Below are 21,886 nucleotides of genomic sequence, written 5' to 3' on the forward strand. Positions count from 1 at the left end.
CACACACACACACACACACACACACACACACACACACACACACACAAACCGGGGAGGGGGGAAGAAGACATAGCAACTGCAATTCCTTGAAGTTGGTACGACAAGCAAACAGAAGGGACATTGTTGGGTGGGAGGGGGGAGAGGGAGGAGGGAGGGAGGTTTCCGTGGTGGGCAGCAATGATCAACCACATTGTATATCGGAAATAAATAAGTAAATAAATAAATAAAAGAAGTAGAGTGAAATTTTCCCACAGATGTATAGGGATTCTACTCTGCACATGTGTCCTCACTTTAGACACTAGGATCGGGGGCTAGTTCAAATAAATCATTGGACTTCCCTGAGAGGGTGGTTATGTGCAGGAACAGGAAAAGCTGATAGCATGGGAATATTTGGATTCATTAGTGTGATTTGCTGGGTGATCAGGATCTGGAGATGTCAGTTCTAACACTTATACACCTTTAAAATGTTCTGCAGAATACCAAAGCAATTGAATAATTTGATCTGAGTCCAGTTTGATTATTTGTGGGTAATTTGGCAATTCTAAACAGTTAGCCACTATTTCACAGGAGTCTTTAAGGCTTTATTCAGTTAAGTAGAGAGAACCAAATGAGAGTGATGTGAAAGTTTTAAGACAGATGTGTCATGTGTACAATAGGAGGTTTTGGTTTTCAGTGTCTGAAATGGCAGGATTACAAAGTGAAACTAACAGGGAGTCTATACTCTCGTGAGTGCTATTCATCTTGAGAAATTCAGCTTATATTTAACATTTCAAACTTTCAAGAGTCCAATTTAGAATAAAAAATCATTCAACAGATGTTTATTCAGCACCTACTACATTTTTTTGAGTTGTCACTGGAGACCTAGACTATTTTTTTAAACCTAAGAACTCCAAGTTGGCAAGTATTTGTAGATTTGTTTTTATAAACTATTAATATTTTTAATGGTTAATATATCCAAAATTAAATGTGATGTTCTTTTAAGATGATGTCAACTTATTTTGATAACATGGCCTTGATTTTACTATACTTTAATAATAATAAAGGAATCAGCTATGTACAATTTTACAAAACCCACTCAATACTTACTCTTCTTTAATGTCTTTAAGGAACGACGAAAATTTGGTCCCTTAGGATGGAATATTCCCTATGAATTCAATTCTGCTGATTTTTCAGCCAGTGTTCAATTTATTCAGAATCACCTTGATGAATGTGATATTAAAAAAGTGAGTGAAATTGTTTTTTTCCTATTTTTATTGCTTTCCTTAAATAAAGGTTTTAGTCATTTTCAGTCTATGATATGGAATGAACTTGCTGAGGTCCCCATCCCCTCATTCAAAGGGACTTGTCATTCTAATCAGCTATTTGCTGGTCCAGCCCCCCTCTCCCTCCCTGCCTCAACCCTTGGCCACATAAACTCCCAAACTACAGAAGCTGACTGTTTGTGATAAAACTGAGTGTGCTGCAAAGTACAGCAGCCTTGCTCATATCCCACCCAAGTGCCCAGTGCCCTTCAAGAAGAAGGTATGCCTTAAGTCAAACTTTTCTTTATTGATCTTACTCATGCCTCCTGAAAAATAGAGTTGGTATCTGCCAGCTCACATGAAAGTTTTTTGTCACCTTAAGTCACTTCTTAACAGTTAAGCTCATGCATGTAAATATCAATAACTTCTAATAATGGGTACAAATCATCATATGGCACTTCACAGTTTTCAAAGTGCTGTGGATGCAGGATCTCATTTTTATCTTCAGAACTCTGTGAGGTAGGTTCAGAAGGCACTGCTGTTATCCCTGTTTTACTGATGAGGACAGACAAGAAAGACTAAGAGACTTCCTCAGGCTCACAGAACTAAGGAAGCAAATCCAGTTGTCCTTTCACACTTACGTCATAAAGGGATGGAAATCTGGTTTTTCCATGACCTTGGGCAAGTTAATGAGACTCTCAGAGATGTTTCCTCACCTATAAAATGGCCATGGTCTCTGTGAGGAATAAATGAGTTAGTATTTGTGAAAGCATAGTATATGGTGCACAATAAGGGCTCAATATATACCACTTTCTACTGTCTTCGTTCCCATAGTAGGTTTTCAAGATAGTTATCGGTACTGCATTATCAGTGTGGTGATGTGATCCCTGATGAATATTTACTTAGGTGGGGGGAACTCTAGAACCAAACCATCATTTTTCCTTGAAATGACAAAAGGATATCAAATTAAGAGAATGGCAGTTTGATGAAAAATTGTATTATATGGGTTTCTATTCCATGGTTATTTATCATTTTGGTATATAAAAATAATAATTACCTTGGAATAGTTGCTTTGAAAGGCAACCAAGCTGAAAAATAAAATTTTAACCAAGAGAAAGTAAATAAGAATCAAGCACCCTCCCTTCTCCTACCCCAATGCATTGAAGAGTTTTTTAAATTAAAAACTACTAATATCTGAAATATATCGTTAACATAAAATTGCTATAGAAATTAATAAATACTTTGATGTAGTTATAGCTCACAAAATGAGATGGCAAAGGATTGCATTTTAGAAAAGTTTTGTGAATAAATAATTTTCTAGTTGTTATATTGATTCTAGAAAATATATTACTGAGAAAGCATATGAAAGTGTTGCTTACTTGATTTTTCTCTTTTCTTTACTAAATACCACTTTCCCCCTCCAACAGCTTGGCATTAATATAATAAGTATTATAGGTGATTATTTCCACAGAGTGAAAAATAGCCTTTTTCCTATATTAAATAAGCTATGGACAATATATTCACTAGTGTTTAGTTTTATAGATTTTTCTTAGGTGAATGAACTGTTTCAGCCACATGATAGTGAAAGAGTTATTAATATAAGATAATGAATAATTTTAAATGCATTCTAGCTAGTGCTCTCTTTTTTATACTTTGCCTCTAGGGAAAGACCTAAAATGTTTATAATTATTTGTTTGGGTTGACCACGAATAATCCTTTTTTATTTTTAATAAAGGGTGTGTCGTGGACTACAGTTCGGTACATGATTGGAGAAGTACAATATGGAGGCAGAGTGACAGACGATTTTGATAAACGTCTACTTAATTGCTTTGCTAGAGTAAGTAAATTAAGAAAAAAAAGCATGGAAACACATTTCATTGCATTTTTCCTTTTAAATAAGAATATTTTTTGTTTGTAATAGGTATGCCAGACTTAAGGGAAAAAAATCTATAAAGCAGAGCTGCTGAAAAGAATTAGCCAAGAAGTGTGTGCACATGCGCGCGCGCGCACACATGCACACACGCGTGCGCACACACACACACACACACACACGTAAAAACAAACCACAACTAGTGATCTATTTGACTCCTTTCCTGTATAGATGAACTACACGTGCAGGGGCTCCCCCCTCCCCCATGCTCCCCATTCCCCAGCACATTCCCTGTGAGAAAGACATTGGGCATCATTTCTAGGTCTCCACCTCTGAAAGTCTGATGGTGATTTTAAGCCTCCAAATAAGTGACTGGGGAATTAACCATAATCTGAGTTTTCTCATCTCTTCTATTAGGATGGGCAATTGAAAATTGATGAAGTATTCATTATTTTTTTATCTGTGCCAAATAAAATCTACATATGGCATGTTGATAAACATTTTCTAGAGAAAATTATTCCTTAGCAATTATGGCTTTCACACCACGGAAGAATACTATAAATAACATCTACCAGACCCAAACTCTTTTTAAAATTTTTGCATTTTAGAGAAGCAATATACATTATCTAAGTAGAAAAAATCAGATGTGTGAATATTTTGTGGTTATTGAATTCTTTATATTAGGACCTATATCAGTAATTCTGTTTGTATGATTTTTTTTCCCCTTAACAAAATTAAAACCTCAGCAAAGCACAAGCTTTGGGGCTACTTTGGTGAACTGGGGGCTGACCAGAAAACTGATTTTTCTTTTAACCTTTGCATATTTTTGCAAGTTTTTCTTGAAGTCATATGTGGAGAAAGGTGGAAAATAGTAAGTGTTGGTAAGGATGTCTGGAGGCAGGAGCTCTGCTGCTGCCAGGTTAAATTGGTACAGACCTCCTGGAAAGCAGTTCAGGAATGCTTACTGAAATTAAATATCCAAGATAGATCTATTTCTAGAAAAAGCCCACAAATGGGCATGTACAAAAATGTTCATGGCAACATTGTGCATGTAGCTGAAGGCAATCGTCATAGATTGGTTTCTCTGGAAACAGACCCTGAGATGGAGACTCTCATTTTGGTGCCCCTCATCCCTTGCCCTTCCCTCAAGTCATGACCTTGGCAGAGGCAACTGTCTTCTGCCTGGGAAAGTTCCTGGGGAGGGACAGTGTTGTGAGCCCACAGTAGCCAATAGTGCAGACAGTCCTAAGTGTCTAAGTCCTAAGAATTCTAGGGGAGCAGATAAGACATAGTTGATGAGCACAATGGAATACTGTTGCTCACCCTTTTGGGGTGCAGTCTGGTGTGTGATGTGGCTACCTTTGGAACCAGAATCCTACTCCCAGGTATGTGTCGCGGAGAAATTCTGAGAATGTACAAAGATATTATTTATAGCGTCATTTGTGGTAGTGGGAAGTTGAAGGCAATATCAGGGGGAATAGACAAGTGACATGTTGTAGGTGCCTATGGTGGTATATAATGCCATTTCTTGGAAGAAGTGATCTATATGACATCATGTATAGATCTTAAAAAAAGTGTTGAATGCCAAGCTTAAAGAAAATAAAATGAGATCTGTGAAGTAATACATATGTATTTCATGAGGATAAATACACAATCAAGGACATATATCAAGTACATTTAAATAAATGCTCTCAGAGGGAAGGAAATTATGAGTGGATATCAGGGCAGACTGGGAAAAAATTAAAACAAAACATAGCCTAGATTCATGAAAATAAACTAAGGAGTGTGAGAAACTTACTTCTTTATCTGATATTCAAAGGAGGAAAAAGATGTCTCAGTAAGTATATTTTGTTAGAGTAATTATAAAAGTACCTAAAATCAGAGTTTGAGCAGTGGAGACTGTGAGAAGTGCTTAGCTTCAGTATATGTTTTACAGAGAGTACCAGCAACTGGAAAAAGAATAGGACTATTTACAGAGAAGGGGAAGGACAGCAGAAAGAATGAGTTTTATTGTCTGGGGCTGGAAATTAGGAGTTCTGTTTTGATCATGTAACATTTGAGATGTCTATTATACATCCAAATGGAGTTGTCTAAGACTGTAAGCACCATGAGGGCAGGGACTTTGTCCAATTACATCACTGCTGAATTCCCAGCACCTGAAACAGAGCCTCTCACATAGAAGGTGCTCGATAAGTATTTGTTGAATAAGAGAATGAATGAATGAATGAATGAATGAATGAATGTAGATAAACAAAGCAGCTGGATTTACAGATCTGGAGCTCAGGGGAGAGCTCAAGACCAGAGATAAAGGTCTGGAATTTGTCAGCATATAGACAGTATTTTAAGTCAGGTTACTTACTGGATGAGGTCATCATCTAGGCGAAAGAATAGAGAGAGAAAAGAAGAGAAAAGGAAAAAGCTGAGGTCAAGGTCCTGAGTACTTTCATGTACGAAGAGAGAAGAAATGATCAACTGAGATGTCAAGGAAGCTGAGGAAGAGGAATTGACCTTTAGTTCATTTTTGCCTGGTAAAATAAAGAAAAAATTATCTTACTTTTAAAAACTATGAGAGTACTTCAAAAAGTTTGTGGAAAAAGAGAATTAAAAGATAATACAATCTTTCCACGAACTTTCTGAAGTACCCTGGAATGAAAATATGCATCTGACTTGCATCTTCCATTTAAAATATTTTAGAAGTATATATTAAAGTATATATAAATATTAAATATATGAAGTACAGTCATCCCTTGGTATCTACAGGGAATTGGTTCCAGGACCCCTGTGGATACCAAAATCCAAGGATGCTCAAGTTCCCTCTCCACATCCTTACCAACATTGGGCATACTCAGTCTCTTTAATGTTAGCTGTCTGGTGGGTATATAATGGTATCTCGTTTTGGTTTTAATTTTTATTTCTATGAATACTAATGGAGTGAAGCACCCTTACATATTTATTGGCCATTTTTATTTTTTCTTTTATAGAAAAAATATATAACATGCTTGTACATTTTTGCCTATTTTTATTATGGGTTGTTTTATCTTTTTTTAAAAAAATTGATTTGAAGAATCTTTTTGTATGTTTTGTATACAAATCCTTTGTTGCTTATGTGGTTGCAAATATCTTTCCTCACTCTGAGTCTCCCTTTTCACTCTCTTATTAGTCTTTTGATGATTAGAAGTACTTAATTTTAATACATCTGATATATCTATTACTTTTGTTTCAACATTTCTGTGCCATTATGTTTTAGATTTATCTCTACTAAATAACAAATAGCTAGAATTTTTTACATCCAAGCTGAGGTCTTTGTATTTTAACAGTCAAATTAATCATTTTGCTTTTGTGATTATTGCTATGTTTTATTTCTACCATTTCATTTTGTGGTTTTCATTAACCGTGCTTTTTCTTTATCTTTTTTTTCCTTTCTTTCCTGATTTTTTAAAATGTCTTTTTATTTCTCTCTCAATGTTTGAAAATTCTGTATTCTATTTCTGGCGCTTATATTTCTAAATCTAACCATTTGGTCCTCGTAGGCTTTAACTCAAACCTTTTGATCTGTTCCTTCCATGTTACTATTGTGGGGTATTTGGTTTCCTCCTTATTTTTGTTCCCCATGCCTATTACTCATTATGATAATTTTTACAACCATGGCCAATTTGGATGTGCTGATATGTGTGCAGTTGTTTTGCAAATCATCCCCACATCCCCCTCCTCGCCTCCTGGTAGAAGGAGGGCAGCCAGCTCCTGATGGTGGGGGAAAGACATGGGCGTGGGTGCAGGGATGGGTTTGATGGAGGAAGATGAGGCCATTTTCTTCTGTCCACATGTATGTTCAGAGTGAAACAAGAAGCAAGGTCATTGGCTGAAGGGTGGGGAGAGGAAGTTTGGGATTTGATACAAGAGAGGATAAGACATAAATAGTTGTCTCAGAGAGTAGGAGAGGGGATGTGTGATCCTAATACACGTCTTCTGCCTTCCTTACTAGATTGTAAGCCCCTTAGAATAAGAACCGAGTCTTCAGGGTCTCTCAACCTCTTCTCTCTAGCACCTAGAACACATTGAATGCATGTTTGTTGATGATAATAAGCACGATTTAATCTCAACAGATTGAGAATTTTCTATGCCCAGGATTGTAGTTATCTAAGAGTAGATTGGATTGAATTTTTACTGTCACAAGAGCACGACCTAAAATTAGATATTTTTATAATAATTTATATGAGCTTTTTTTTTTTTTTTTTGTCTTTTGTCTTTTTCCGTGTCCGGCAACGGATCGCAACCCTCAGTGTTGCCCCCGTACCGGACCGGGGACCGGCAACGGGATTGCAACCCTCGGTGTTGCTCCCGCGCCTCGCTCAGCCAGTGAGCGGGAACCGGTCTGTATGTGGGATCCGAACCCTCGGGCAGGAGCGCCGCCGCGCTTCCCAAGCGGCGCACTTATCCAGTGCGCCACTGGGCCGGCCCCTATATGAGCTTTTTTTTAAAAGCACATCTTTGACTCTTTTTCTAAAAAAAGTTAAGTTCAAGAAAAGTTCTGATTAACCAATTGCCTCGGTCAGTTTTTCTTTGTTTTATTGAAACGGGCTTACTCGAAGGTGGCTGGAGCACTGCAGCTGACCCTCAGATTGGAGGGGATTTTGAAGAGAGCCTCGTTGCTCTCCATGTCAGAGCCAGAGCCACTGTCTGGGTTACAGTTGAAAGCTGCTGTGTTAATCTGTCACCTCAAGGTAGATGGCTGAGCCATGAGCACTGGAGAGAGGAGAAGCCTCGCTCACGCAGCATGCCCCACCTTCAAGATCTCAAGCTGGGCAACTGCTGCTCTGACCCCAACCTCCTATCATTCTTCCTCCTCTACTTCTTCTCTGTACCCTGACATCTGACAACGGAAGACTCATCAGCCAACCTCAGCCACCTCCTAGAAACCCAAGGTTCTCCATCCCCTGGGCTGGGCCTGGCCTAGGGAAGCAGCACTGAGGTGACAGTCTGGGTCATGCAGACTCCCAGTCTAAAAGCACGGGTTCGTCATCCAGGCCCCAGTTCACCACTGCTCCTGAGTAACAGGCGTTCCTTCCCCACTCAGGTTATGTTTCTCCCTTATATCATCTGATGCTGGCTTCTCTGAACTCTGTCCTCAGCAATTACTGCCCTAAATGAAAAGTTCATCCAACTGTTTTTCCATTCTTTTACTCCTGACTAGCTTCCCCACGCTTATTCCAGCCCCTTTCAGGACTTTCCTTAGAGTAGCTCCACCTTCAGTGGCTCCAGTTCTCTGACCACTGACCAGCTCGTTCCCTTATTCACACAGAAGCTGCTCTTTGCTCTTCAAACTCCCCAGTGTCCTGTCTCACCTGTTTCTTCCCCTTACTCATTCCTCTGTCTAGTCTAGCTTGGACCTGTTTCAGATGGCCCCTCCGTAACCGGAGAGGTGAGTTTGAGTCTCTGGCTCTGAGCACAGAAGGTTACCACCTGAATCTGGCAGCAGAAACCCTCTTGAGGAGGACTGCAGAGAAGCCCCAGAGACTCCACACTCCACCTGCCCTGCCTTACCTCCTTCTCAGCCGTACTCTTACCTGTGATCCAGCCGGCTGGCCCGCACCGCTGCCACTCTTCCCCAACCATGTTATCCAGAGTTGCCTGCGGAAGAAGTGGTTTAATTTGAAATCAGTACCTTTAAACTGGACTGTCTGTCCCTGTGACATTCTATTTGGGGTTTGTCTTTGAACCTCTATTTGTTTTCTCTGTTCTCAGCATTTAACAGAGTGTCTCCCCTAAAACCAACAATTGTAAAACCTTATTCAGTATTCCTGGCGGATAGCTGGTTATTTTTGCATGAACCTGCCAACATCTCCCAAAGTGATTCCATGTGGACTTCATATTCTGTATTTTGACTATACCCCCAAATAGCCTCCAAATTTGGTGAAACTCAGCTATTTGTGTGTATAAATAAAGTAATGGAAAAATAGGAAGAAACGTCATTTTGCTTCTGTAGATACATGTCATCTGGCAACACAGAATTTAATGTGGTCATTTGTTATCTGTGTGCTGAAGACCCATGGCCTTCCCCTCTATGGAGTGTCTTCCTGCAATTTAAGTCATCCACATCACTAAAAAGCTAATCTTTCTAAATAACGACCATGCTCATATCACTGTTCTCCTTAACAACTTTTACCTGCCTCCCATGTCTTAAGTAAGCACCAGTCCTCACTGTGACACCCACAGTCATCCATAATACGCCCCCACCTCACTTCTCCTGTCCTGTCTCTTACTACTACATTATAGGTACCCTAGATTTCATTATCTTCCCAGCCTGCCTCACATTTTTGCAGCAGTTATTTCATGCCTTTGCTTGTGTGGCCTCCCCAATCCCGGGCTCTCCTGTCAAAATCCTCTCTTTCAAGGCTAATCTCCAAAATCACCTCTTTGATAAAGTCTTATCTAACATCCACTTGGCTATTCTTTCTTCCTGTTGTAAGCCTCCTTTGTACTTATCTAATTTTTATTTCCTCTGGCTTTTACCTTAGTGCACTTTGTATTGTGGTTATTAGGTAATTGGCTTATCCCTCTATCAGGTCACAACTCCTTGAAGGAAGGTACTGTGTATCTCTTGTCTTTGCATTCTGTTCTGGTTCTAAACTCAGAGCCTTGTGCACAGGACTTGAATAGATAGAACTGAGGCAAATAAAGCAATCACAGGACCTAAAAAGAGCTGGAAGAAGGATATGGAGGAAAGATAGAAGGGAAAGCATGACCAGCAGGAGTGAGCAACACTGTTTATCTGTTTCATATTGAGTTCCCTGAGCGATTTGGTCATTGTACCTGCATTTCTGTTCCTCCTGTCTTTCTGTTATTTCCTTCCCTGCTGGGAAAATCACTCTGGTAGACACTCAAGTCATTGCCTAAAGTCTGGCTCATAGACATTCAGCATCTCTTTCATATTGAGTTCCCTGAGCGGTTTGGTCATTGTACCTGCATTTCTGTTCCTCCTGTCTTTCTGTTATTTCCTTCCCTGTTGGGAAAATCACTCTGGTAGACACTCAAGTCATTGCCTAAAGTCTGGCTCATAGACATTCAGCATCATTTTTTTCCCTCTTCAGAATCGGTCTGCTCACACCAAGTGTGTATTTGTTCTCCAGCTGTTTTGTTACAGAAAGTCAATCAATTCATATGGAATGAGAAAAGGATGTCTTAAGGTGAACAACAAGGTGGTTGGATACATGTGCTTCTTGTGGAGGGGGCTGTAACTGAATTAACAGAGGAAGCTCTCCAGCTCAGGGTGGGAGGGGAGACGTTTGTGAGGAGAAGCTTTCCTGGCCATGTGCTGGTGCCCAGTGCCATTGTGGCACAACTGTGCATGACCTCAGTTCTCCGGCATGAGCCGCGCATCGGAGGATGTGAGGCGATGAAAATGCCCAGGTCTCCTCTTCAGTGGGGAGATGTTGGCTCATCGACTTTGCAGAATGCTCATACTCCCCTTCAAACATGCCGTTGAGGGCTGTCAGATTACGTGAATAGTGAGTGGGCTTGCAAAGCTGCTCTCTCCTCTTCACTCTTAGCAAATATCTTCTTTGGTGTTAAGCAGAGTCCGGGCTGATTTGTTTTTGTGTTCTGGCCTCTCTCTTTTCTTTGTATATGTGCTAATTATTCCATCAGTGATTTTGTTAAGGTGCTCTCAAAACCGATATTAAAAACTCTATGAAGATGAAAATAAGGTGACCCTTCCTCCTTCAGAGTGACCGTTTTCGTTTAGATGCTCATCAGTTTTACTTTGTAAAATTTTCTCTCACATACAGGTCTGGTTCAGTGAGAAGATGTTTGAACCATCATTCTGTTTTTATACTGGATATAAAATCCCCTTGTGCAAAACCTTGGACCAGTATTTTGAATACATCCAGTCATTGCCATCCCTAGATAACCCCGAAGTCTTTGGGCTTCACCCTAATGCTGATATCACGTAAGTTCTTAGCATTTTTTAATTTGAAGGGGTCATTTTTAACTCAGCCTGGCAAAGACTGCATTTCATTTTCTCTCTTAATATCTCTCCTTTCCCCTTTTCTTATTTTACTGTGAAAAATAGTGTCACTTCCTGTCTCCCAATTATACCTTTGTCATATCTTGGTCTGTTCTCCTCTCACTAAATCCTGATGCTCTGGTGTTTATGACAATGTTAAGCTCTAATTTATGCATTGATTATTTCTCCTGTCATGTCATAAAACCAGTCAGTGTTATTGGTATTGATGCTCTCTGTTGATAGGAGAGTAGTCTCCCAGCTCCTCATCTCTTTCTTTAAAGATCCATTAAAAATGTTATGCTCATAAATAGGACATAAAAGGGCCAGGAGAGTACAGACAGCAGGATGAAGAATTATATTCCTGCCTGACCCTTCTTTGGGGGTCCCTCTCCCTTTACTTGCTCACCTGCATCCTTCTGGCATGAACTGCCCGTGGTGGGCACATTGCAGCGAGCACACGACACAGATGCACAGCCTGGGGTGGAAAGAGTGGCAGGTCTCAGCTCAGCGTGAGGTCCTGCTGCAGCCATCAGGCTAAGAGGCCATGAGTGAGGAGATAGGAAATGCTTTCCAGTCCTAAGCCCCTTCTCTGACCCATCCTTCGGATGAGATCTCATTCCTCCTCTCTTTAGAGATACCTACCGCAAAACAGGACCACCCAGCTTCACGGGGCCGGTGGTAGGGGGTTGGGGGGGGAGGTTCAGGAAGCCCCATCCGAGATGCTCCTTTGGATGGGCATTGCCCTGTGGCCCATGAATGAGAGACCACAAAGTTTGTGTCCAGGAGAGTGTTCCAGGAAATGGAAGAAAGCAGGACTCCTCCGGCAGAATCTTAGCTGTCATGACTGATGAGGGTGGTGTATGGCTCTCCTAGTTACTTGCCTACTGTTGTGATTTTAATAACTCTCCGCCATTGGGTGTTCCCCACCTTCTCGTTTTCTGGCCTTGCTGGGCATCCTGGGAATCCCAGTTTGCTGCCAATTACATTGTCTTTCCACCCCTGAACACCCACCTTGCCCCCTGCGTGAGGCATGCCCTGTTGGCCTCTTTATACCACAACAATTTGACCTTCTCCATATCCTCTGGTATCGCCCATGCCACTTGTCATCTTCAAAGACATGGACATGACCAAAAAACCCATGAATGGCAACACTCCTTTCAGACCCCATGATAGGACCATGATGACTCTTTGGTGGCAGCTCTAGCTGTTGTTTAAAGAGGCTGTCAGTTAGCTGGGAATGGGAAAGAAGTGAAGAAATAAAAGGGACTCCTCAGGGACCGGTTTGAGAATAAGCTCAGGCATCATCTGAAAGAGGGAGTATAGCGAAGTAGTTTTGCTTTAGCTGGGACTTTAAAAGTGTGACTCAGCCCGCATCACCCTTCTGCTCAGAACTGTCTGAGGCCCCTGTCTCACTCTGAGTCAAGGTTGAAGACTGACAGTGACTACATACAGTTGACTTACAAGTCCCAATAGTACCGTCTGCCTGCACCTCCTGGCCTTGACTCCCTCCTGCCGTCTCCTTCCCTCATGTCAGCTCAGCTCCAGCTCTCCCTAGCTTCCTGTTACTCAGATAACTCTGCCCTCCCCCCAGATATCATTGTGGCTCACCCTTTTACCTCTTCCAGTTTTTGCTTAAATATACCAGGCCAGACAGCGCCCACCAAAGGGTGCTCGCACTTCCTGGAGCAGCCCTCCCCCCAGATATCATTGTGGCTCACCCTTTTACCTCTTCCAGTTTTTGCTTAAATATCATCTTTTCAATGAACCTTTCCCTGACTACCTTATTTAAAAATTACAATCCTCTCTCCCCAACGCTTGCCCCAGACCCTCTCCTCCTGGCTTGCTTTTTCCTATAGTTTGCATCACCAGTGGGCATACTCCATATTTAAATTATTTATTTGTTATTACCTTTCAACCACCACTAAAACCTAAGTTCTGTTACATCTGAAAACTTTCATGTATTTTCACTGCTGTGTCCCCAGTGCTACAGCAGTGCCTGGTGCTCAGGAAATACTTAACCAAATCAACAATACTAAATTCTTCTAGATTGTGAAGAATCTGATCAACGAGGATAGTCTATAGAAAGGTCTCATGAGTTCACGTGGCTGGGCAGAAAAACAGCCAATAAGTCTTGATACACTTGTGAATTAACAATACTAAATTCTTCTAGATTGTGAAGAATCTGATCAATGAGGATAGTCTATAGAAAGATCTCATGAGTTCACGTGGCTGGGCAGAAAAACAGCCAATAAGTCTTGATACACTTGTGAATTTATAATTGAAAATGTTCACATATGAGGGCTCAGAACTTTGATTCTGTCCTTGGCAAGAGCTTGAGGAGTCATGATAGCTGGTTCCTGGATAATCTGATCTTGTTGGGTTCTACAGGATCCTACCAAAGAGTATGTAAAACAAAAATGAAACAATCTCACCCTGACTCAGTGATGGCGTGCCTACGCCTTATCATAAGCAGTTTTGGTCACCAACTCTCAGAAAGATGTACCAGAGCTAGAAAAAGTCCAAAGAAATATAACAAAAATGTAAATGGGATTGGAAGCCATCATAAAGACAAAACTTTTTCCCCCTTTGACTTTTTATTTTGAACTATTACAAACCCTCAGGAAAATTGCAAGTGCTGTGAACACCGTATATCTTCCACCTAGATTCAACAGTTGTTAACATTTTGTCCCATTTACTTTTCATCTTTCTATATGTATACATATCTTTGTGTATTTATTATCTACAGCTATATCCACATATAGCCACATCTGTTTCTACGTGTGTCTGTGTGTATGCATGTGTGTGTGTGTGTGCTTGAAGGCTCTCTCAGAGGACAGAGCTAGGAAGTGCGTATTTTTTAAAACACCATGAACTAATACAAATAATTCCAATTCCAGTTGTACTCCTCAGGGTCCTTCCTTGTCTCCCTCATTCCATAATGATGTCTCTTCCTCCCACAGTAAAAATCTGGTTTCTAGAAACTTCTATATATTTACTCACTTTTTTGAAATTAATATGCTAATGCCACTACCAGCAACAGATCTACTAAGTAGAGGTCTTTGAACAAAAGATACCTTCGTTGTGTTTGTCCATAGAATTTATCCCACTGAGGGTATACAGAGTATTGCGTTTAAAAGTCACTCAATTAATTGTTTTTTCTGTGTGGTTATGCTATCAGTTGGTATATAGTTGTGTTATGTTATAGTTATGTTCATTTGTTATGTCATTTGTTTCTGTTTGCATTACATTTTAGGTTTTTTCCCCTTCCTTGTTATTGTTTTGAATATGTAAAACATGAGCATGGTTCAAAAGTCACAACTAAGATAAGACGTTCTTAGAGAAGTCTCATACCCTTCTGACCCAATCCCCCCTTCCTTTATGGGAAATCAAACACAGTTTCTGGGTTAGCTTTCTGTGTTTCTTTTTGCATGCACATACATATATACATATTCTTATTACCCTTTCTTTCTTATACAAAATTGCCATATTATATGTATTATTTTGTGTCTTGCTTTTTTCACTTAAGAGTGTATCCTGTAAATCACTCTATGTCAGTTCATATATATATCTTTCTCATTTTTTACAGCTGCATGCTACTCCATTGTTTATACATGTTGTAGTTTATTAAACCATCCTCCTATGGATGGGTATTTAGGTTGTTTCCAATATTTTGCTACTTCAAATAATTTCTCAATTAATAACCTTATGCTTATGGTTTCTCATACTGTTGGGTATGTATTTCAGGGTAAATTGCTATGAGTGGGATTGCTCGATTGAGATTTAGTGAATACCACCAAATTCACTTACATAGGGTTGTACTATTTTGCACTCTTACTTGCAACCTATTTCTTCAGGATCTTGTCAGTGTTGATGAAGCATTTGAATTTTCACTGGTATGACAGTGAGAAACTGTACCTCAGCATAGTTTTAAATTACTTTCTCTTATTTTGAGTGAAATTGAGCAAATTTTCATATACTTAAGGACTATTTAGATATAGTTTGCCCATTTTTTTCAGTAGAGTTTTAATTATTTTTCTTTGATTTTTAAGAATTATCAAAAAAGTGATTCTTATAGTAGAGAGCAGAATAACAATTACCAGAAGCCCTGGGGTGGGTGGATGGGTTAGAAGAAGTGGCAGACTAAGGGGTATAAAACTATGCTGTCTACACTAAGTGATGCATTGTGCAGTGTATGAATTTACCGGAACAACACACTGTACCCGACAAATATGTACCAGTAAATGTTCAAATATTTTGGATTAAATAAAAATAAACAAAACATTTAAAAAAAATAAAAAATAGGATTATTTATATTTTAAGAATACCAGCCCTTTATTTGGGATATATATTGCAAATATTTTTTTCTCATTTTGTCATTTGATTTTAACTTTGCTTATGATATTTTTGTTGTTGTTGGCCAGGTGGAAGTTTGTTATTGTTTTGTTTTGTTTTACTTTTGTCTTATGTAATCAAATTTATGAATTCTTTTGTTGTTGTATGTCTGGATTTTTAGTAATAGTAAGAAAGTCTTTTCCCATATCAGGTTATAAAGGAATAACCCATATTTTCTTCCAGTACTTGAATGGTTTCACTTTTTACATTTATTATTATTTTTTTATCCATTCAAAATTTACTGTGGCATAGGCATAAATGAAAATTTATCTTTTTCCAAGTAGCAATCCAGTCATCCCATCACCATTGATTTGAGATACTTCCTTTGTCATAGACAGAATTTCCATATGTATGTGGTTCCATTTCTGGACTTTCTATTCTGTAGCAGTCTGTTTTAAAATTAGAGACTTCACAGTATGTTTTTCTATCTGGTAGTGCTAGTTGCCCCTCACTTTTTTTTTTCCCTAGGCTTTTCCTACCTATAATTGCATGTTTATTTTTCTGTTTTTATCAGAAATGGGTTTTGAATTTTGTTGAATGCCTTTCAGCATCTACAGAGATAATTATATGATTTTCCCCAAATACCTAGAAATTTGGTGAATTGTATTAATTGATCTCCCAATTAACATTATTTTTGCATTCCTGAAATTGATACTACTTGGTCTGTTAATGTGGTGATGGACTTTAGTAATAGTTCATTGGGGTTTTTTTCATTAATATTTATAAATGAGATTGGTCTGGTTTTTTGGGTGGTATCTTTATCAGGTTTAATTATAAATCAATATTATATTCGCTTTATAAAAATTTGGAAGTTATCCTAAGCTCTGGATCAATTTGTGTAGCATCGGAGGCTTGAAGGTTTGGTAGAATTCTCTCACAAAACCATCTAGGCCCAGTGCTTTTTGATGGTGCTAGTTTTTTGATATCTTTCTTGTTCTGTCACCACTGTAGTCAATTTTTTTTTTTTTTTTTTTTTTTTTTGTCTTTTGTCTTTTTCCGTGTCCGGCAACGGATCGCAACCCTCAGTGTTGCCCCCGTACCGGACCGGGGACCGGCAACGGGATTGCAACCCTCGGCGTTGCTCCCGCGCCTCGCTCAGCCAGTGAGCGGGAACCGGTCCGTATGTGGGATCCGAACCCTCGGGCGGGAGCGCCGCAGCGCTTCCCAAGCGGCGCACTATCCAGTGCGCCACCGGGCCGGCCCTGTAGTCAACTTTTGAACACTGCATCTCCAAGGAAATTATTTTTTTTATCTAGGTTTTTCTATTTATTTTCACAGAGTTAAGCAAATTAGCCTTTAACCTACTTGAATGAGCTGGACTCAGTACAGTATGGGAAAGAATGGAGTATACTGAGTCCAGCTTACTCAATAAACTTCTTTTTTTTTTTTTTTGACTGGTAAGGGGATCGCAACCCTCAGCTTGGTGTCGTCCGCACTGCTCTCAGCCAGTGAGTGCACCAGCCATCCCTATATAGGATCTGAACCCACGGCCTCGGTGCTACCAGCACTGCACTCTCCCAAGTGAGCCACGGGGCTGGCCCACTCAATAAACTTCTAATAGATGTGTGGACAAAACTCTAGCTCTGTAGACCTTAATCTAATGACAGTTTGAAGCCACTTTAGTCTCTTTCCAAAAAGAATGTGCTAACTCTCCTAGTACAATCTATCCAGGCAGTTCTGTTAAAGCACTTTGCTATGGTGTGCCAATGCATCCCAGAGAAACTGCTGAGAAACAGGAAGGGGGAACTTAGCACTGGAACAGATGAACACCACACCAGAAGCCAGGATTTCTATGTGATATCCACTGCAGTGTCTTCCAGGCAGCTCCATCTTGAAAAGCCCCACACTGAACCCGTGAGTCTCCTGCCTCTTCTCCATCTCAGTGGCTTCCCACAGCACTCAGAATGAAATGCAAGCTCTCTGCCACTGCTGGCAAGGCCTTTGTCTCCAGCGCTGGCTGGAGCACTGTGGTGAACGGCAGACCATCTTAGAGACCACGTGGGCAAATCCAGGTGTGTGAGGGTACAGACTTAGATAAGGGATGATGAGAGGATGGAGAGGGTGGAGCACAGCTGCAGGACCAGTCCCAAAAGGGGACAGATAGGGCTTAGTGAATATAGAGCAATGGCTTACAACCTTCTGTAGTTTTTATCTGTCTAACTTGTGGGTAGAGAGGGCATAGTGAACCTTCTGTCTTTGGTCAAGTCTCTCTTCACAGCTCTGTCCAGAGGTCCAGATGCCGTCACTGGCACGCATGCTGTAGGATGTTGTAAGCTAGCTTCTGCAAAAATAGAGTGTTAGGATTTTGTAATCTCTCAGCACACTGAGGAACGTCAGGTAGAAGACTCCGCACCTCTGCCTTAAATGGAGGATTATTTCCACTAGAGACAACTGGCAGACCTGTGAGACCTGTGACCCACCTTCTCTGATCTCTCTTCCTTTTTAACTTCCCATTTGGTCTGTCCTTGGATCTTCCCCACCCACCCCAGAGCTCCTCCTCTCAGCATGTCTTGGCCCATTCCAGGTTCTTGCTCAGGCAGTATGCTCTGTTCTGCAGCTATGAATTAGGTAATTTTCTTGGTCTCTGGGTGAGCTTTGTCCTATGTTTCATTCTTCTTTGCTCTGGGCTCTCAAAAATCTGGTGAATGGAATCTTGCCCCAACTCTTCCTGGTAAGTTGAGCTTGCCTTCTTGGAGGGCTTTGCTACAACCCCTTGCTGTTTCCCCACCAGCCACCAGGAGGCAGTAAGTAATAACGGATGAAGCTTCCCCAGGTCTCCCAATGATACCCTTCCCACTCCAGCAAGATGTGTGAAATGAAAGAAGTAATCACAGATGCCCCTGACGTTTCTGGTATTGGAGCTGGGATAGTGGAGGAGCTGGGAACAGGAGTGCATTTGATGGGAAGTTATATAGTTCTGTTGAGTTGAGAAAGACAACAGGATATATCTGAGTGGGGTGAGAAACATGGCCTGGAGCCCAGGTGAGAGATTTGAGAGCATGTGTGCAGAGATAACAGTTGAAACCATGAAAAGGGCAGGACTCTCTGAGATACACTGGCTAAGCCTGTGTGGATGTTCCCAGCCAGAGGAATCACTAATTCATCTGACTGTCCATGCCACTTAACGACATTCTTGCTTCTAGATAGGCTCACGGACTATAATTGGGTCATGGTGGAGAACTTTGTGTTCCCTGTTTATCAGAATCTGCACTCTGAAGTTAGCATTCGTAAATTTAAGAGAGGAGAGAGATTTGGGAAAGGGGACCACAGGTCTCTCTTTTTGGTCCTTGGTTAAGATGCAGAATCTCTGAAGTAGGGGAGGGAAGTCAACCTGAATAAATGCTTTAGAATAAGTAAAATCTCTCCCAAGAGCTTAGATATCTTGGTGTCAGGAACCATCGAAATGCATAGTTTATTCACATTTTATTATCTAGATTTATGAGGTACCATAGACTCTGCAAATTCAACTATCTCAATGTCAAAATGGTTATTTATTTTCACTCTTTTTCTCATTAGTGGTTATGCATATTTTTGTACCTTCTGGAATTTATCAAATGCCTTATTACAACTTTTATATTCATTTCTATGCAGGACGCATTTAAATGCATTTCTTTTAGTATTAGCTGTTGCTTTTGAGTTTTAGACTTTAAAAAAGATTATACTCATTGATATTTCGTATGGAAAGGTGTGTGTGAATCTAGGCCGATTTGGATATGACAGTGCACTAATATCTCATTAGGTAGGTAACTGCTTATTTTATAGACAGTTCTGTTTCTCCATTCCTTTGCATTTTTATTATCCATGACCCTGGCTCTCCAGAACCACCAAGCTAAAAGGACAATATGAGCTTCTTCCCATATTTACTCCAAAGCGAAATTTTCTTCAAGAAGTAACTCAGGACCAAAGCTCAAAGGAACATTATAGTTTCTGTTCTTCATCTCAGAGCATTTTGGGGGACTACTTTCCTTAAAGCCCCTGGGCTTTTGAGGCATGTAGAGATATTTGCAATTTTTCATTATAGCTAGCTGGCTAGGCTTTTGATTTTCATATCTTTGCAAACATAAAATCACATTGTGGAAAAAGAAATGTAAGGTGTACAGCTCTGGAATACCAGGGAATGACATTCTGTGCCTAAGAAAATGTGTGGTGGGGAGATGATCTGGAGAGCTTGTCCAACTCATGCAAAACGGATCAACTTTTCAGGGCTTCTTCCCAGCATCTATGCTTTGAGGACTGTTTTCAGATCACCTCATAAAAAAATAAAACCATCCACTATGAAAGTGATTTCTTAGGTGAGATGTAGCAGCAACGGCATTTCCATCAACCTCTCCCCGGAGCGCCAGTAAACTTGGCCAGAGCCAGCATAGAGCAAGATGGTCATGCCCGCAGTAGTGTGAGCTGTTCACACCAAGCGACAGGTGCAGAGTGTGCCTCCAAAGAGAATTTAAGCTGGAGGTGAGCCAACAGAGCTCCTGAGAATTCCAGATATGGGGTCTTTCTCTTTTTTATTTGTAGCTAGAACAGTAGGTAGGAAGAATGAACTCTGATTTTCTTAGCATAAATGGAAATTTTCTGTGGTTTTCTTTTCTTAACCTTTAAAGACCTGTGTTGATAAAGTAATAATATTTCTTCACCCTCATATTTTATCTTTCTGATTATTCTGTGTTTGGGAGATGTGTGTGTGTGTGTGTATGTGTGTGTCTCAAAAGGCATTTGCAACTCATTCTTGAATTTTGAAGTATGGTGCAATCCTAGTTTTTAAAAGTCATATAAAGTATAAGAAAAATACAAATCACTCTGAGGGGGAAAATCCTATGAAAACAACAAAATTAAAAGTTATCAGAAGTCAAGGATCCAAGGATATGTGTGTGTGTGTGTGTGTGTGTGTTTGTCAGGTATCAGAGTAACACTGCCTCTGCTGTTCTTGACACAATTACCAACATTCAACCCAAAGAGAGTGGAGGTGGTGGGGGAGAGACCCGGGAAGCCATTGTTTACAGATTATCTGAAGATATGCTGAGCAAACTGCCTCCCGATTACATTCCTCATGAGGTGAGCTGTATGCTTTCCCCACTGGTGTGCAGGGCTGTTCGTACATGTAAACACCCAAGTCTGATTACCATGAAAAACAGTAAAAAAATCTATCTGTTGTTGACTATGTGGCAGATTACCTGTGTAGTATATTTTGTTTGACTGTATTAATAAATTCTGTGTCTCTCATTGTTCATGTAACCCTGTCACCCCTCAAAACTTAAAAATGTCAGAGAAAACATTATGTAACTCTAAAACGGGTGTATACACATTTCTAGAAAACACAGGTGAAGGAGCAATAAATTGCAATGTAGGGATCAAAGAAAGCTAGTGAGAGAGGCCACATTCGAGTTGTGCCTTAAAGGATGTGCAGGAGTCCTCAGGTGCAGGCCTCCTCCTTGATGTCATTTCCCAGGCTTCTTAGTCTCCAAGTCCTATTTCCAAGTAATTTCCAGCATCCACCCCTCATCAGCTTGGGAAGGCTTCAGTGGCTGCCCATTGCCTTTAGGGTAATGTTAAGAATCAAAGTGACCCACATGACTGCACGGTCTGCCCCTGCCTCATCTCCATCCTCATCTCTTCTCACTCACTGCTCCATCCTTCCTGGCCTTGTTTCTGTTTCTCAAATGCACTGAAGTCCTTCTCACCTCTAGCCCTTACTTCTTATCAGAATGTTCTTTCAGAATGCCTCCCACCCCACCCCACTGCCTGGCTGACCCATTCATCCTGCAGGTCTCAGCTTACATGTGACTTTTTAAGAGAGACTTTTACTGATGTTCTGGTGTAAATTGATGCACACACACAAACACACCTACACATACCCTACCCAAATGTCCATATAACTAGTCAACCCAGGATCTCAGGGACAGAGACTAAGTTTATGTATCTTAGAGCATCTGGTTGGCCCAAAGAGCATTAGATAGCGAGTGAGACTAAACGGTCTTAAAGCATCCTGTTCTTTTCCTCCACAGCACTTATTACGTTACAGTGGTATTGTCTAATGTCCACCTCCTCCACTAGAGAACAGGACCATGTCTTGTTCACTGCTATTTCTTAGAATCTAGCTCAGTGCCTGGATAGTGGATCTATATGGAATAAATGGATTTTAAAGATGGGTGGCTGCATTTGAACAGACAGAGCAGATGGATGCCAGTAGATCACCTTGGAAATCATGAAACAAGTGGGGAAAATGAGAAAATAAAACAGAAAAGACAAAAGAAATAACAATTTATAATTCAGTGAGAAAATCCGATTGGTTCTCTTTGATCTAACAGACTGTCAGGTAATAGTAGACTCTTATGATCAGGCCATAAGCAGGGCAGAGGAAAAGGATCTGTGCTCATCGTCCAG

The 21,886-nt window shown here is 40.4% G+C and overlaps 1 protein-coding gene across 1 annotated transcript in view; it reads left to right on the forward strand.

The window, feature by feature from the left end:
* Positions 1 to 20,564, forward strand: part of LOC103608982 (dynein heavy chain 8, axonemal-like) — a gene marked incomplete at its 3' end in the record, with an annotated part of 78,611 nt that extends 58,047 nt beyond the window's left edge. The window contains exons 16-19 of the mRNA XM_008593363.1: positions 1,107 to 1,223; positions 2,977 to 3,078; positions 10,896 to 11,056; positions 20,401 to 20,564. Coding sequence (XP_008591585.1) covers positions 1,107 to 1,223; positions 2,977 to 3,078; positions 10,896 to 11,056; positions 20,401 to 20,564 — 544 coding nt within the window. The remainder of the gene's footprint in view (positions 1 to 1,106; positions 1,224 to 2,976; positions 3,079 to 10,895; positions 11,057 to 20,400) is intronic.
* Between the last annotated feature and the right edge of the window lie 1,322 nt (positions 20,565 to 21,886).

The sequence above is a fragment of the Galeopterus variegatus genome, unplaced genomic scaffold, assembly GCF_000696425.1.
Source record: "Galeopterus variegatus unplaced genomic scaffold, G_variegatus-3.0.2 Scaffold9037, whole genome shotgun sequence".
Lineage (NCBI taxonomy): Eukaryota > Metazoa > Chordata > Mammalia > Dermoptera > Cynocephalidae > Galeopterus > Galeopterus variegatus.